The sequence below is a fragment of the Salvelinus fontinalis genome, chromosome 14 (assembly GCF_029448725.1).
Source record: "Salvelinus fontinalis isolate EN_2023a chromosome 14, ASM2944872v1, whole genome shotgun sequence".
Lineage (NCBI taxonomy): Eukaryota > Metazoa > Chordata > Actinopteri > Salmoniformes > Salmonidae > Salvelinus > Salvelinus fontinalis.
In genome coordinates, this window is record NC_074678.1 from 38,298,303 (window position 1) to 38,311,183 (window position 12,881).

Here is a 12,881-nt window from a genome sequence, read left to right on the forward strand (position 1 = left end):
CGGGTCCCCTATATTTATAGGGGACTGCATGGTGCGTTCCAGGTCACCTACATTATAAGCGCTGCGGTCAATCTGTTTTCTATCTTTTGGTTAACTTGTTTGTTACTGTTTTTAAAGTTGGGATCTATTCTGTTTCCATATTTTATTAACTCCCCAGCCAATAAGTAACATTAAAGAGGGAAAGAAGAGTGCGTTAACAGTACAATGTATCGGTGTAGTCTGAATGGAAAAGGCAGCAGTACTTTGTCACCATCTTGTGGCAAATGAGCGTACTTACACACGCACGCACGCACGAACGCACACACACACACACACACACACACACACACACACACACACACACACACACACACACACACACACACACACACACACAGAGAGAGAGAGAGAGAGACAGAGATGATTCGTTATATAAGTTATAAATACATTATGTAGCAGACAGTGAGTTACAGGGAGATCATATACTTTACAGACCATACACTGCATACTCAGCTGTCAGAGTTGGGCAGGGCAGAGAATCTATTCAGATGACTAATAGAAACGTGGTGATGGGGGAGTAGGAGGGCTTATAAGGAGGGGAGAGACTGTAACCAAACTAATTTGTCTAACTTTCCTTCCTATTGAAATCTCTGTTGTACCAAAGATATGATAGGCTATGGCCGAGAAAACAGCATATCAGTAGGCTTTTACTGGGGAATCCACACGCTTCCAGAGGGGCACAAAGCAGCAGGGAGTGATGTATAGGCTCGGGATAGACACACTGATAGAATAGACTAGGCTACTTGTTTACAGGGTGTGTCCATCCAAAATGAAATGAGAGGAGGTCTCAAAACCCACACTTTTTTTCCAGACAGTTTACCCTACCAGGATTTATTCTATCTGAAGGTAGTTAAATAGTTGTTAACATAAATTATTGTTGATCAGTGAATGATACTGAATTATGACACATGTTTTACGGCGTTTTTGGCTGCAAATCGCGGAAGTCCTCTTGACACTCAAACCAAAGATGGTGGAAGAATGAAGATGGATCACTCAGGCCGTTTAACATTGAAAGAAAATGTCAGTTCCGGTCTGCTTAACGGGGTGGTTCTCCCCCTGACATCAATGCGATAGCAGCTGGGTCTGGTCCGCTTGGCTCATTGACAGTAATGCAACCAGAAAAATTGAGGGAGTTAGATGTCTCGCTTCCTCTTCCGTCTCTGGCCAAACCACAGTTGGCAGTGGCACGCAATTGATCTTCCAGTTTTTCTCCGCGGTCTCCTGTATTCATTATCCTGTCGAGTTTTTCGAGTATATCCTTTGAATTTTGGATAACTGCAATAATGTATCAAGTCGTAAGAAAACTCGTGTTTACAGATTCATATTGTGCCAGTGACGCTCCGAAGACTTATGAAGAATTATTTGAGAAATTAGATGCCAACAAAGATGGGAAAGTGGATGTTGCAGAACTCAAAGAGGGCCTCTCTGCTATGGGCATTGCTTTCGGGAAAGGAGACGCGCAAGTAAATAGCGTTTTACATGTGAACAGATAGACTGTCTATTGTGTTATTTTAGTGTCAAAAGTACATTATTGTGTAGAGTAAGTTATAGATCCTCACAAGATGAAGGTTGTAGCCCCTCCCATGGGCAAATAGTGTTGACAGATGCCAAGCAAATGTGGTATTTTAACCAGTGACAAGGGATAGGTTTTACTTACTAATCTATACAAAATTAAATGTATTCTAGTCTATTATTTGTTTGTCAATAAGTGCAGACGCTCTTATCTAGAGCGACTTACAGGAGCAATTGGTGTTAAGTGCCTTGCTCAAGGGCACATCGACAGATGCTCTAACCACTAGGGGCAGCAGGTAGCTTAGGTGAAGTACTGCATATCTTGCAGTACTTCACCTCTCTTTAACGGGTTACCGTTAAACAATCAATTTACTATATTACACATATCTTATATCATAAAGAGAGCAATGCACATGGGCATCCAATGTCATAATTTCCCTAGATATGACTGAGGATGTTGGTTCTTGATAAGACTCAGTATCTTAACGTTTCCATATTTATTTCCATATACATATAGATAACACCTGGATCTGTCATATAGTACCGGGTAGCCTACTGTGCCATCTGAAAGCTGCAAGGATAGGGCATCATTAGAGATAATTTTGCCTGTAGCTTCAAAAGTTGAAACAGGAAAGGCAAGGTTTTATTGTTGCGGTGCGACTAAGGATAAGACCACACCTTTAAAGGTAAAATATGTCATTCCTGCATTCCTTAGTTTTCTCCCAGTCACAGCCTTATGACTTTTAATGTATCTGTTTGCACAGGAAAGTGAAAGGCAACTTAACCCTAAAACATTCATTCACGAAGGTCAGCATCAGCTCATCCTTGATACTTATAATGATATGGATGCCCTATCCTCTGTTGTATGGAAGTTGAGTTGACATATAGATTAGATAATCTGCTCAGTGCCTGTATAGCCTACAAGCATCATTTTAAAGTCAGGTAGCCCATCCCTGGGTGAGGCAACACACTAATGCACTTTGACCCCATTACATTGATTTGGTCATACAGTCTACAGTACAGCATCCCTGTAAATTCAATGAATCCTCAGTGTTCTCTATAAAGAAAACAGTAGGTGGCACAATAGTCCAGCTAAAGGTTGAACAGCCAGCTGCCACTCTCCAGTGAAAGTGTTTCATGTAAGGGTTTTGGAGAGATTTTACAATTATTATTTCAAGCTAGGAATGTCTACACTAAGAAAATGTACAATGGTGGTGGATTGTAAATGTGTTTTTGTTTTATTATTCCCAGAAAATAGTTTCATCTGGAGACCAGGACAACGACGAGGGTCTTGACATCAATGAGTTTTCCAAGTACCTGAAGGAACATGAGAAGAAACTGCTGCTGACGTTCAAGAGCCTGGATAAAAACAATGACGGTATAGTAGTCTAACCCCACTACAATATATCAATACTTAAAATACAGTCAATTATTTGATTCAATGTAAATGATTCAATATTTTATCTCATGGCATTGTTTTTTACTACAGGACGCATTGACTACATGGAGATAAAGCAGTCCCTTGCTGACCTGGGGATGGACATCAGCAAGGAAGAGGCAGAGAAGATCCTTCAGACGTAAGCCCTCAGTCATATATCTCACTGTCTGGTGTCATGGCGGCATCAGCTGTATGCCCACATTGGGCACATATTTACTTTGAGGATACAATACATCAACTCCAGCATGTTATCTGAGCTCACTCTGTGGTTGTTCTCAGTCATTAAATGTTTGTTGGGCCTGGCACTTTCACTATCCTCTGCTTGTGATGGGTGGGGACCTCTGCATGGCTGCATTCTAGACCAGCTAAGCTCTCCTGCAGTGGAGCTGATAACATTAATACAGCCCCTGACTGGGGATGAGGGTGGATGATAAACACCTAGAATGAAAACCAGGAAATAGCCATTACATTGATGTGTAGTTTCTAGGCTGTGTTGATAGCATGAATATTATATTCTTTAAATAGATTCTAGTTGAGTTGGAAGAGTTACTACAGGACAGGGCACGACAGAGTGTTCATTTCCATAACCAAAGCACTCAGATAGACTGACTCACTTTTTGTCTAACAAATACTGGAGAGATAAGTGGAGAGAGAGGTATGAAGCAAGATAGAAGAGATATAGAAATGGACAGGGAGAGCAGGTCTCCAGTAAAGTACAGCATGGATCAGTAATCTCATTTACTTATTGATTACTGTCGCTGCTGTCTGCTCTCAGCGGAAGTGCAGCCATGAACTTGTCAGGAGTTAAACCAGGTTAATCCTTACACTTTGTTGGAGTTAATCCAAAATACACCACCAATACTTGAATGTCCTCTATTTGCTGCACTATTATTGTTATTTTTCCCCATTGTACAGACTCAATGACAGTGTCACCCTTCTGTCTTTCTGTGCTGCAGCATTGATGTGGATGGAACCATGACTGTGGACTGGAATGAATGGAGGGAACACTTCCTCTTCAACACAGCCACCAACCTGCAGGACATTATCCGCTATTGGAAGCACTCCACGGTGAGTGAGTGAGTGAGTGAGTGAGTGAGTGAGTGAGTGAGTGAGTGAGTGAGTGAGTGAGTGAGTGAGTGAGTGAGTGAGTGAGTGAGTGAGTGAGTGAGTGAGAGAGAGAGAGAGAGAGAGAGAGAGAGAGTGAGAGAGTGAGAGAGTGAGAGAGTGAGAGAGCATGTATGTTTGTGTGACTGAGTTTGTTTGTCTCTGTTTGGGAGTGTGTACTTGCTGAGTTATCCTACACATCACTACAACCTGATACATCGGCGTTAACAGTAGGTCCGCTTTCAAGGAACGGGACATGGACGCTTGCAAGAAAACCAGCTACGACCTCCGACGAGCCATCAAACATGGAAAAGGTCAATATATAGGATTCAGATAGAATTATACTTCACCGGCTCGGAGGCTCTTCGGATGTGTCAGGGTTTGCAGACTATTACGAAGGGAAATTAAGCCGTGAGTTGCCCAGTGAAGAAAACCTTCCAGATGAGCTTGAATGCCTTCTATGCTCGCATCGAGGCAAACAACACTGAGCCAGGCATGGGAGCCCTGTCCCGGACAACTGTTTGATCTTGCTCTCCATGGCCGATGTGAGTACGAATTTTAAACAGTTAACACTCGCAAGGCCGCTGGGCCAGACAGAATACCAGGGTGCATTCTCAGAGCATGCCCAGACCAGCTGGCAAGTGTTTTCACAGACATTTTCAACATCTCCTTGTTCCAATCTGTAATTCCAACATGTTTCAAGCAGACCATCAAGAACTCAAAGGTAACCTGCCTAAACCACTATCGTCTCGTAGCACTCACAACTGTAACCATGAAATGCTTTGAAAGACTGTTCATGGCACACATCAACACCATCAACCCAGACACCCTGGGCCCACTCTAATTCGCATGCCGCCCCAACAGATCCACAGATGACGCAATCTCTATTGCACTCCACACTGCTCTCTCCCACCTGGACAAGAGGAATACCTATGTGAGAATGCTGTTCGTTGACTACAGCTCAGTGTTCAACACCATAAACCCCTCCAAGCTCATTACCAAGCTCGGGACCCTGGGACTGAACACATCCCTCTGCAACTAGATCCTGAACTTTCTGATGGGCCGCCTCCAGGTGGTGAGGGTAGGGAACAACACATCTGCCATGCTGACCCTCAACATGGGGGACCCTCAGGGGTTTGTACTTAGTCCCCTCCTGTACTCCCTGTTCACCAACGACTGTGTGGCCACGCACAACTCCAACACCATTATTAAGTTTGCTGACGACACAAAGGTGGTAGTCCTACAGGGAGGAGGTCAGAGACCTGGCAGTGTAGTGCCAGGACAACAACCTCTCCCTCAACGTTAGCAAGACAAAGGAGCTGATCGTGGACTACAGGAAACATCGGTAGGGCTGTACTAGAGCGGGTCGAGAGTTTCAAGTTCCACGGTGTCCACATCACTAAAGACTTAACATGGTCTTCTCACACCAGCTCAATCGTGAAGTGCCTCTTCCCCTTCAGAAGGTTGAAAAGATTTGGCATGGCCCCTCAGATCCTTAAAAAGTTCTACAGCGGCATCTTGACCCGGCTGCATCACCGCTTGGTATGACAACTGCACCGCCCTTGATCGCAAGATGCTACAGAGGGTGGTGCGGATGGCCCAGTACATCATTGGGGCCGAGCTCCCTGCCATCCAGGACCTCTATACTAGCCGGAAAACTGTCAAAGGCCCCAGCCACCCAAGCCATAGACTGTTCTCTTTGCTACCGCACGGCAAGCGGTACCGGAGCGCCAAGTGTGGGACCAAAAGGCACCTGAACAGCTTCTACCCCCAAGCCAAAAGACTGCTGAACAGTTAATCAAATGGCTACCTTGACTATTTGCACTGACTCTCTTACACTGACACTCACTGGACTCTACCCACACAGTCACACATGCTTACACTGACACTCCAACACACACACTACACATGCACACATGCATAGTGACGCCACACACATACACACACTTTCAAACTCTTCCAATACGCTGCTGCTACTCTGTTTATTATGTATCCTGATTACCTAGTCACCTTTACCCCTACCTACATGTACGTATTACCTCAACTACCTCATACCCTGGCACATTGACTTGGTACCGGTACTCCTTGTATAAAGCCTTGTTATTATTATTTATTGTGTTACAATTTTCCTATTTCTATTTGCTAACTTACTTACTTTTTAACTGCATTGCTGGGAAAGGGCTCGTAAGAAAGCATTTCACGGTAAAGTCTACACCTGTTGTAGTCGGCACGTGACAAATGAGCTCAACTATATCACAATCAGATATCAAAAGATTGGTGGTGACAATTTTGCACCTTGCATACAAGCTCAACTTGTAACATGCTTCAACTGTCGTTACATAAGGACAGTGCAATGCTGCGGTACCCTGTCTGCCCTTCACAACAGTTTGACAGACAGTAGAGGGGAGAGTTGTGAATTAGAGTTCCTTTCCTGCTGGTTCTGGAGATGTCCCAGGACTTGTGCAATGACATGGTTCCTCTCTATGTCAATGGGATCAGAGGGAGTCAAGAGTCAGTCAAGAAACAGGCAAAGGAGGGCAGGAGGGAGAGGAGGAGAGATAGAGGTGAAGTAATAGGCTTTGTCTTCTGTTTATACACTCATGTAGAGGGGAGGATTGTCTCCTGAATGAAAGACAGGCAGTGATGTGGAGGGAACCAGCCAGTCACAGTAGAGGAAGGAACAGTCAACAAACTGACAGGTCATGTGGCAGTGCAACCTGGGGGTGCAGTTTTTATTGCTGAATATTTTGATATCCTCATGTCCTACAACAGTGCTCTCAAACCCTGATCCTGGAGAGCTTTGGATCCTCTGCCAATTCATCCACCCAAGAGATAGAGGTTGAATAAACCTGCATGACTTAGCTAAACTAGGCTACGGTAAGCTAATTTAAGGCTGTCCTAGGAGGGGATTAGCTCGTTAGTGGCTTGGGACGGTGTGGGGGGTAAGGAAGTCAATGTGATGTCAGTCTGGGCGGGATAGGACCATCTTGTTGTTATTGGGGTGGCGGTAGGCTACAGTGCCACTGGGACGTTGACTGGCTGGCCCAGTACATACAACTGGCTATTGCATGGCTCCGAATCGACAGACCGACCAGTACCAGGATCAGTATCACGGCTCAGATTCGGGCTGGGGCGACATGGCACTGCTGCAGCATCCCAAAGAAAAGTGGTTCTATATTGATTTTGAGGATGATGGAAATATCTATGAGGTGGAGATTGAGGTGGTAAGTTCCATAGAGATCCTATTAAATTACAAATTCTACGATAAGATCACTCCTCTGTTCTCTATCAGCTCAGGTGTCACAATGGACTTAAACTGAATTTATACTTTGTTTTGTCCATGATAAGGTATATTTCTTTACCAACACTGAGCACTGAGGTGATCGTATTGGACCTGGAAGTCAGTATGGACATAAATTGTTTGGTTTGTTTATATTGTTGGTGGCGAATCTGTTGATTATGTTCATTACTGCATCCAGAGTTGTCTTCTAAGTTTTGTTTTCATTGTTGTATTGAAAATGGTGCATTGAATTTGCATTACATTGAAGGTGGTCATTTTTGTCCTTGAAAATTGGATCAATCTGCTATGTCATGATAACACAATTGTACCACTGTAATAATATACTGGTATGTAATTGTTGAAATGGGACATTTGTTTCCATTGTACCATATTGTTAAATGAGTGTTTTGCATTTTTGAGCTAATACGCTGTAATTGGCATCAGTGGTGTCCATGTAGACAGACACATAGACACACCATGTTACATAAAGTGAGAATTAGGCCAAGGTAAAACATCAAGGGTTCGGTAGGATTAGGTTCAAGGATGGCATGAGGTTATAATTGGTCAGGGTGTTTGGACAGTGCTGAGGGGTATACTACAAAGCTGGGTCAATGAGTTAGTTAGCTAACTTTCCTACATGTTCTGAATTTGAACTTACTTTTTTTTTAAAGATAAGCTTGAAATGGGCATGTTCTCATTGTTTCAACAAACAAAATCACTTATCCAAGTTTAGGTTTTTACTGAACCGAAAAATCTATAGTTATTTCTGGTTGTTCATCAAAGTTAGCTGACTAATTCATTGATCGTGCTAGTATACCCCTCTGATGTAATGTCACAGGTCTTGGGAGGTGAAAGGGTTTGTTGCTGTGCAGTGCTGCAGTTGTGGGGTTCAGGAATCTGGTGAAGGACAGATGTAATTAGTGAGTGGGACTTAAAGATCTTGGTGAGATATTATCAAATAGGACCCATCTCCATTACATGTTGGTCACCTTTATGATTTTGATGATGCTGCTCACAATTGAGCCTCCATTGCTTCATCATTCATAAAAATATTCATAATCAAATGTTATCAGCATTTGTTCTGCTTGACGCTCTTTCGATGTGGTCTTTTTTTTCGCGCTTTTCCGAACAATGTGCTTTACTACTCCCAGACCCACCTATATTTTCATTCTAATTCATTACTAGAATATTTCAGCACACTTTGAACCAAAATGGACCGAATCTAGTTTAGTATGGAGGTGCTGTTGTTGTTGTCGGTCTAGAATTAAACCTGGTCCACGCCACGCGCTTCTATAGTTTTATGCATTTTATGCAATGTATAATTGCAATTTTGTTTAGGCTACTGGTCATTTATTTAACTTTTTGTTCGAATTAACTACTTATTTATTCGACCTGGAAATCAATTGTATTGATTGGGGGTGCGTGTTTTCGTGCGTAAGAACACGCGTGTTAAGACTGTGGCAAACTCAGTGTTTCTAAATGTTGGCTATATTCGTTAACAGTATGCATGTGTATTGTGATAGGTTCTGGATATTGGGGACAGCCTCACCATCCCTGATGAGTTCACAGAGGAGGAGAAGACAACAGGTGTGTGGTGGAAACAGCTGGCAGCCGGCGCCATGGCTGGGGCGGTCTCTCGTACAGGCACCGCCCCTCTGGACAGGATGAAGGTGTTCATGCAGGTATGTACTGTGGGCCTACATGCCTAACTCTATTAAGCATATGTCCAAGAAATGTATTGTGTATGTCCTTCTTGGTAAAGTTAGATGCAGTATACAGTAAATGTCAGGACCATATCAAATTAATGTACCTTTGTTGTGATGTTTGGATGACATGGGGAGATCCTACCTGCAGGGATCCAATTACAGGGAGCCCCCACAATAATTGAAATATCAATGTCCCCCCAACAAATGATACCGACAACAGGCACCACCAAGTGATGTTTGGCACCCCCAAGAGTCACTGTGTAATTCGAACCCTGATTATCTGTGATTTCTCTTTCTCAGGTGCACGGCTCCAAGACCAATAAGATCAGTCTGGTGGGGGGCTTCAAGCAGATGATAAAGGAGGGGGGCGTCAGCTCCCTGTGGAGGGGCAACGGGACCAATGTCCTGAAGATCGCCCCTGAGACAGCCATCAAGTTCATGGCCTACGAACAGGTGAGAAACAATCAACCGTCTCTCTTTGTTGTTTTTAAGACCTGTGGATCAGGTCAATTTTGAGTTACTTTTTCCTTATCTGGTTAACCATGTAGCCACAAGACCGAGCATTATGTCTACTGCAATTGAACTCTGTATGTATGTCTCTGGGCCATCAGCACAGTTTCACTTTGTTGGCTCTGTTCCTCTTGGCAGTATAAGAAGATGCTGTCGTCAGAGGGAGGGAAGGTCCAGACCCACGAGAGGTTCATTGCTGGATCACTGGCCGGGGCCACCGCTCAGACAGCCATCTATCCCATGGAGGTGAGAGGATGCGAGGGCAAGGGAATGGGATGGGAATGAAGTGGAGGGGAGTAGAGAGAAGGGAAGGGTAGAGGAGATACATAAATGGGGATTAACATGAGCAGGAAGGAGAGAGGAGGGGAGTGCAGAGAGAGAATATATTCTGTGTAGTTTTATAACCAGCTAAAGTTTCTCTGCTTTGTCATTTTAGGTAATGAAAACTAGGCTTACGCTGAGGAAGACTGGACAGTACTCAGGAATGTTCGACTGTGCCAAGAAGATCCTGAAGAAGGAGGGCGTGAAGGCCTTCTATAAGGGCTACGTTCCAAACATCCTGGGCATCATTCCATATGCTGGGATAGACCTGGCAGTGTATGAGGTGTGTCCAAACATATCTAACTGGATAAAACTGTTTTTTAGGTTTTGGACAGGTCATTGGCGTAGCCTGGTCCCAGATCTATGTGTGCTGTATTGTGTTGTACTTCTTTGGTTGTTGGTTATACAGGAAAAACTTTTGATGATGTTGACCCAGTTTTGCCACTAAATGTAGGTGATTGTGATCTCTTGGCTTAATCATGATTCCTGACTCTGCTCTACTCTACCCCTTCTTACCTCAGAGTCTGAAGAATGCGTGGCTGGCCCGTTATGCCAAAGACACAGCCAACCCTGGGATCCTGGTGCTGTTGGCCTGTGGTACCATCTCCAGCACCTGTGGCCAGCTGGCCAGTTATCCCCTGGCTCTGATCCGAACCAGGATGCAGGCAGCAGGTAACCGTCCTATCTCAGAGATCACTCAAAACCCAAACCTGAGACTGTACAAAGTCTTACAACACTGTCACATATTGAAACAGACTGGTCTCATAGACTATATGTAACATAGTAAGGTAAAGGGGGATACCTAGCCAGTTGTACAACTGAATGCATTCAACTGAAATGTGTCTTCCGCATTTAACCCAACCCCTCTGAATCAGAGAGGTGCGGGGGACTGCCTTAATCGATATCCACGTCTTCGGCGCCTAGGGAACAGTGGGTTAACTGCCTTGCTCAGGGGCAGAACAACTGATTTTTACATTGTCAGCTCCTGGATTCGATCCAGACACTGACACACCATGGTGTGGTTACATAAGACAACGGTTACTTAAGACAAAAACAAAAGGAGGGTGGTTGGTTGGGGTGGATGGATGGATGGATGGGTTTATAAGGCAAACGTCTAGCAACCCATAGGTTGAATGTTTGAATCTCATCATGGACATGTTTAGCATTTTAGCAACTTACAAGTAAAAATACTTGTAACTACTTAGCATGTTAGCTAACCCTTCCCCTAAACCATTAACCTCCCCCTAACTACTAACCTTAACCCCTAAAGGCGACCGCCTGCTTCAGTTCGGCTGATAGCTACCAGAAGTCGGCTAGGTGAATCAAACGAGTGTGCTCGCATACTCTCTTAAAAGACCGTCGCTTAAAAAAACGAGAACAAAGTGGCAATAGTATTGTTTGGCCATTTTGAGATGCCGTAGCCAGTATACACTTCTTTAAGATAGTCAGAATTAATCTAAGATAACTCAAGAAATCTGTCATCAATTTTGACGTTTTTGCTGAGGAGATCTTAGTTGTGCAATTTTACATCTAAGATGTTTGGTGCAGTGTTTCTCAATGAAAAAAGGTGCAGAAAAAAAATGAAAATATATGCAGAAAAACTTGAAAAACTGTTTCAGCTGGAAAGCGTGCGGACGTCTTAACCCTAACCTCTAGCCTAGCTAACGTTAGCCACAGGAAATTGGAATTCATAACATATTGTACGAATTTAAATTCGGAACATATCATACAAATTGCAATTCGGAACATATCATGCGAAATGTTTGCTGGACATCCACAAATTAATACATACCATACGAAACATATCATACTAAATTGAGTGTCTCGGATTTATGTATAGAATAATACAAAATGCTCTGAGACCACGGTGAGAGAGACACCAAATCCCACTCCGGTCTCAAACACGATGTATTATCATGGCCAAGATGACTGACTGAATTATATCCACGAAACCAAAGTCTTCAAATTATATAACTTTAGCAATTACTCTTTACAATCTATAGAGGAAATGGTGTTGATCGATTGAAATTAGTCCATGGTAATACCAACTTAATTTCCTCCCTGTCTTTCCCTTTTCTCTCAGCATCCATCGAAGGCTCAGAGCAGGTGACCATGAACCTTCTGGTGAAAAAGATCTTGGAGAAAGAAGGATTCTTTGGACTGTATCGTGGAATCCTGCCCAACTTCATGAAAGTCATCCCAGCTGTCAGTATCAGCTATGTGGTGTACGAGTACATGAGGACTGGGCTGGGCATCTCTAAGTGATAAGTGGTATTGTATTAGTGTGTGTCAGTTAGATTATTTGATACCATTTCCCTCCACATTTTCAGTGACATTTGTTGGGGTAAATTGCGAAATGTGAAATGCAAAAATACTGTTTACCTGTTCCACCAAAGCCTGGACTTAATCTAGTTGTTGCTAGGGTGTTAGTCCATTGTCCTGGGACCTTTTTTATTACAACCACGCACACAAACTTTCCAAGGCAGTCTGAATGGTCATTAGTCAAACACTATAGTGGTTTACGTATTTCAAGTTTACCCAAGCTTCCCAAGTATACCCCATTACCAAAGAAAGATACAGAGGTCTTTTTACATGTTTCACCTGAGATGCACAAACCTTAGATAATGTTATTATTTTTACGTAACGCACTAGAAAAGGTAAGTTACTGGAGAAATAAAAGAAAAAATATTCTGGCAGAATTAGGGTGAAATAGAAGATGACTCCTGTCTTGTTGGAAGGAGAAGTCATGCAAATTTTGTTTTGCACATCTTGGCTCCATGAAAAAGGAGTATGTGCCTTATTGTGTAATTTGTTCAGATCTCTGCATGGGACCTGTGGGCCTGTCCATCCATCCAATTCGTCTTGCCTTTTTTCCAAAGTTTTGTTAAATTAAATACTCCTGTTTTACAATAAAACAAGTCAATATTTTAATACAAAGGTGTGCCGAGTCCATTCTTTCAAGCATTTCACA

At 43.3% G+C, this 12,881-nt stretch overlaps 1 protein-coding gene across 1 annotated transcript; it reads left to right on the forward strand.

Annotated features, from left to right (window-relative positions):
* Positions 1 to 1,190: 1,190 nt before the first annotated feature.
* Positions 1,191 to 12,839, forward strand: slc25a24 (solute carrier family 25 member 24). The gene is made up of 10 exons (XM_055861651.1): positions 1,191 to 1,502; positions 2,803 to 2,929; positions 3,041 to 3,128; positions 3,946 to 4,057; positions 8,897 to 9,055; positions 9,380 to 9,532; positions 9,728 to 9,835; positions 10,026 to 10,193; positions 10,432 to 10,582; positions 11,994 to 12,839. Exons 1-10 carry the CDS (start codon positions 1,323 to 1,325, stop codon positions 12,173 to 12,175), a joined length of 1,428 nt encoding a protein of 475 aa, XP_055717626.1. The 5' UTR covers positions 1,191 to 1,322; the 3' UTR covers positions 12,176 to 12,839.
* The last annotated feature ends 42 nt before the right edge of the window (positions 12,840 to 12,881 follow it).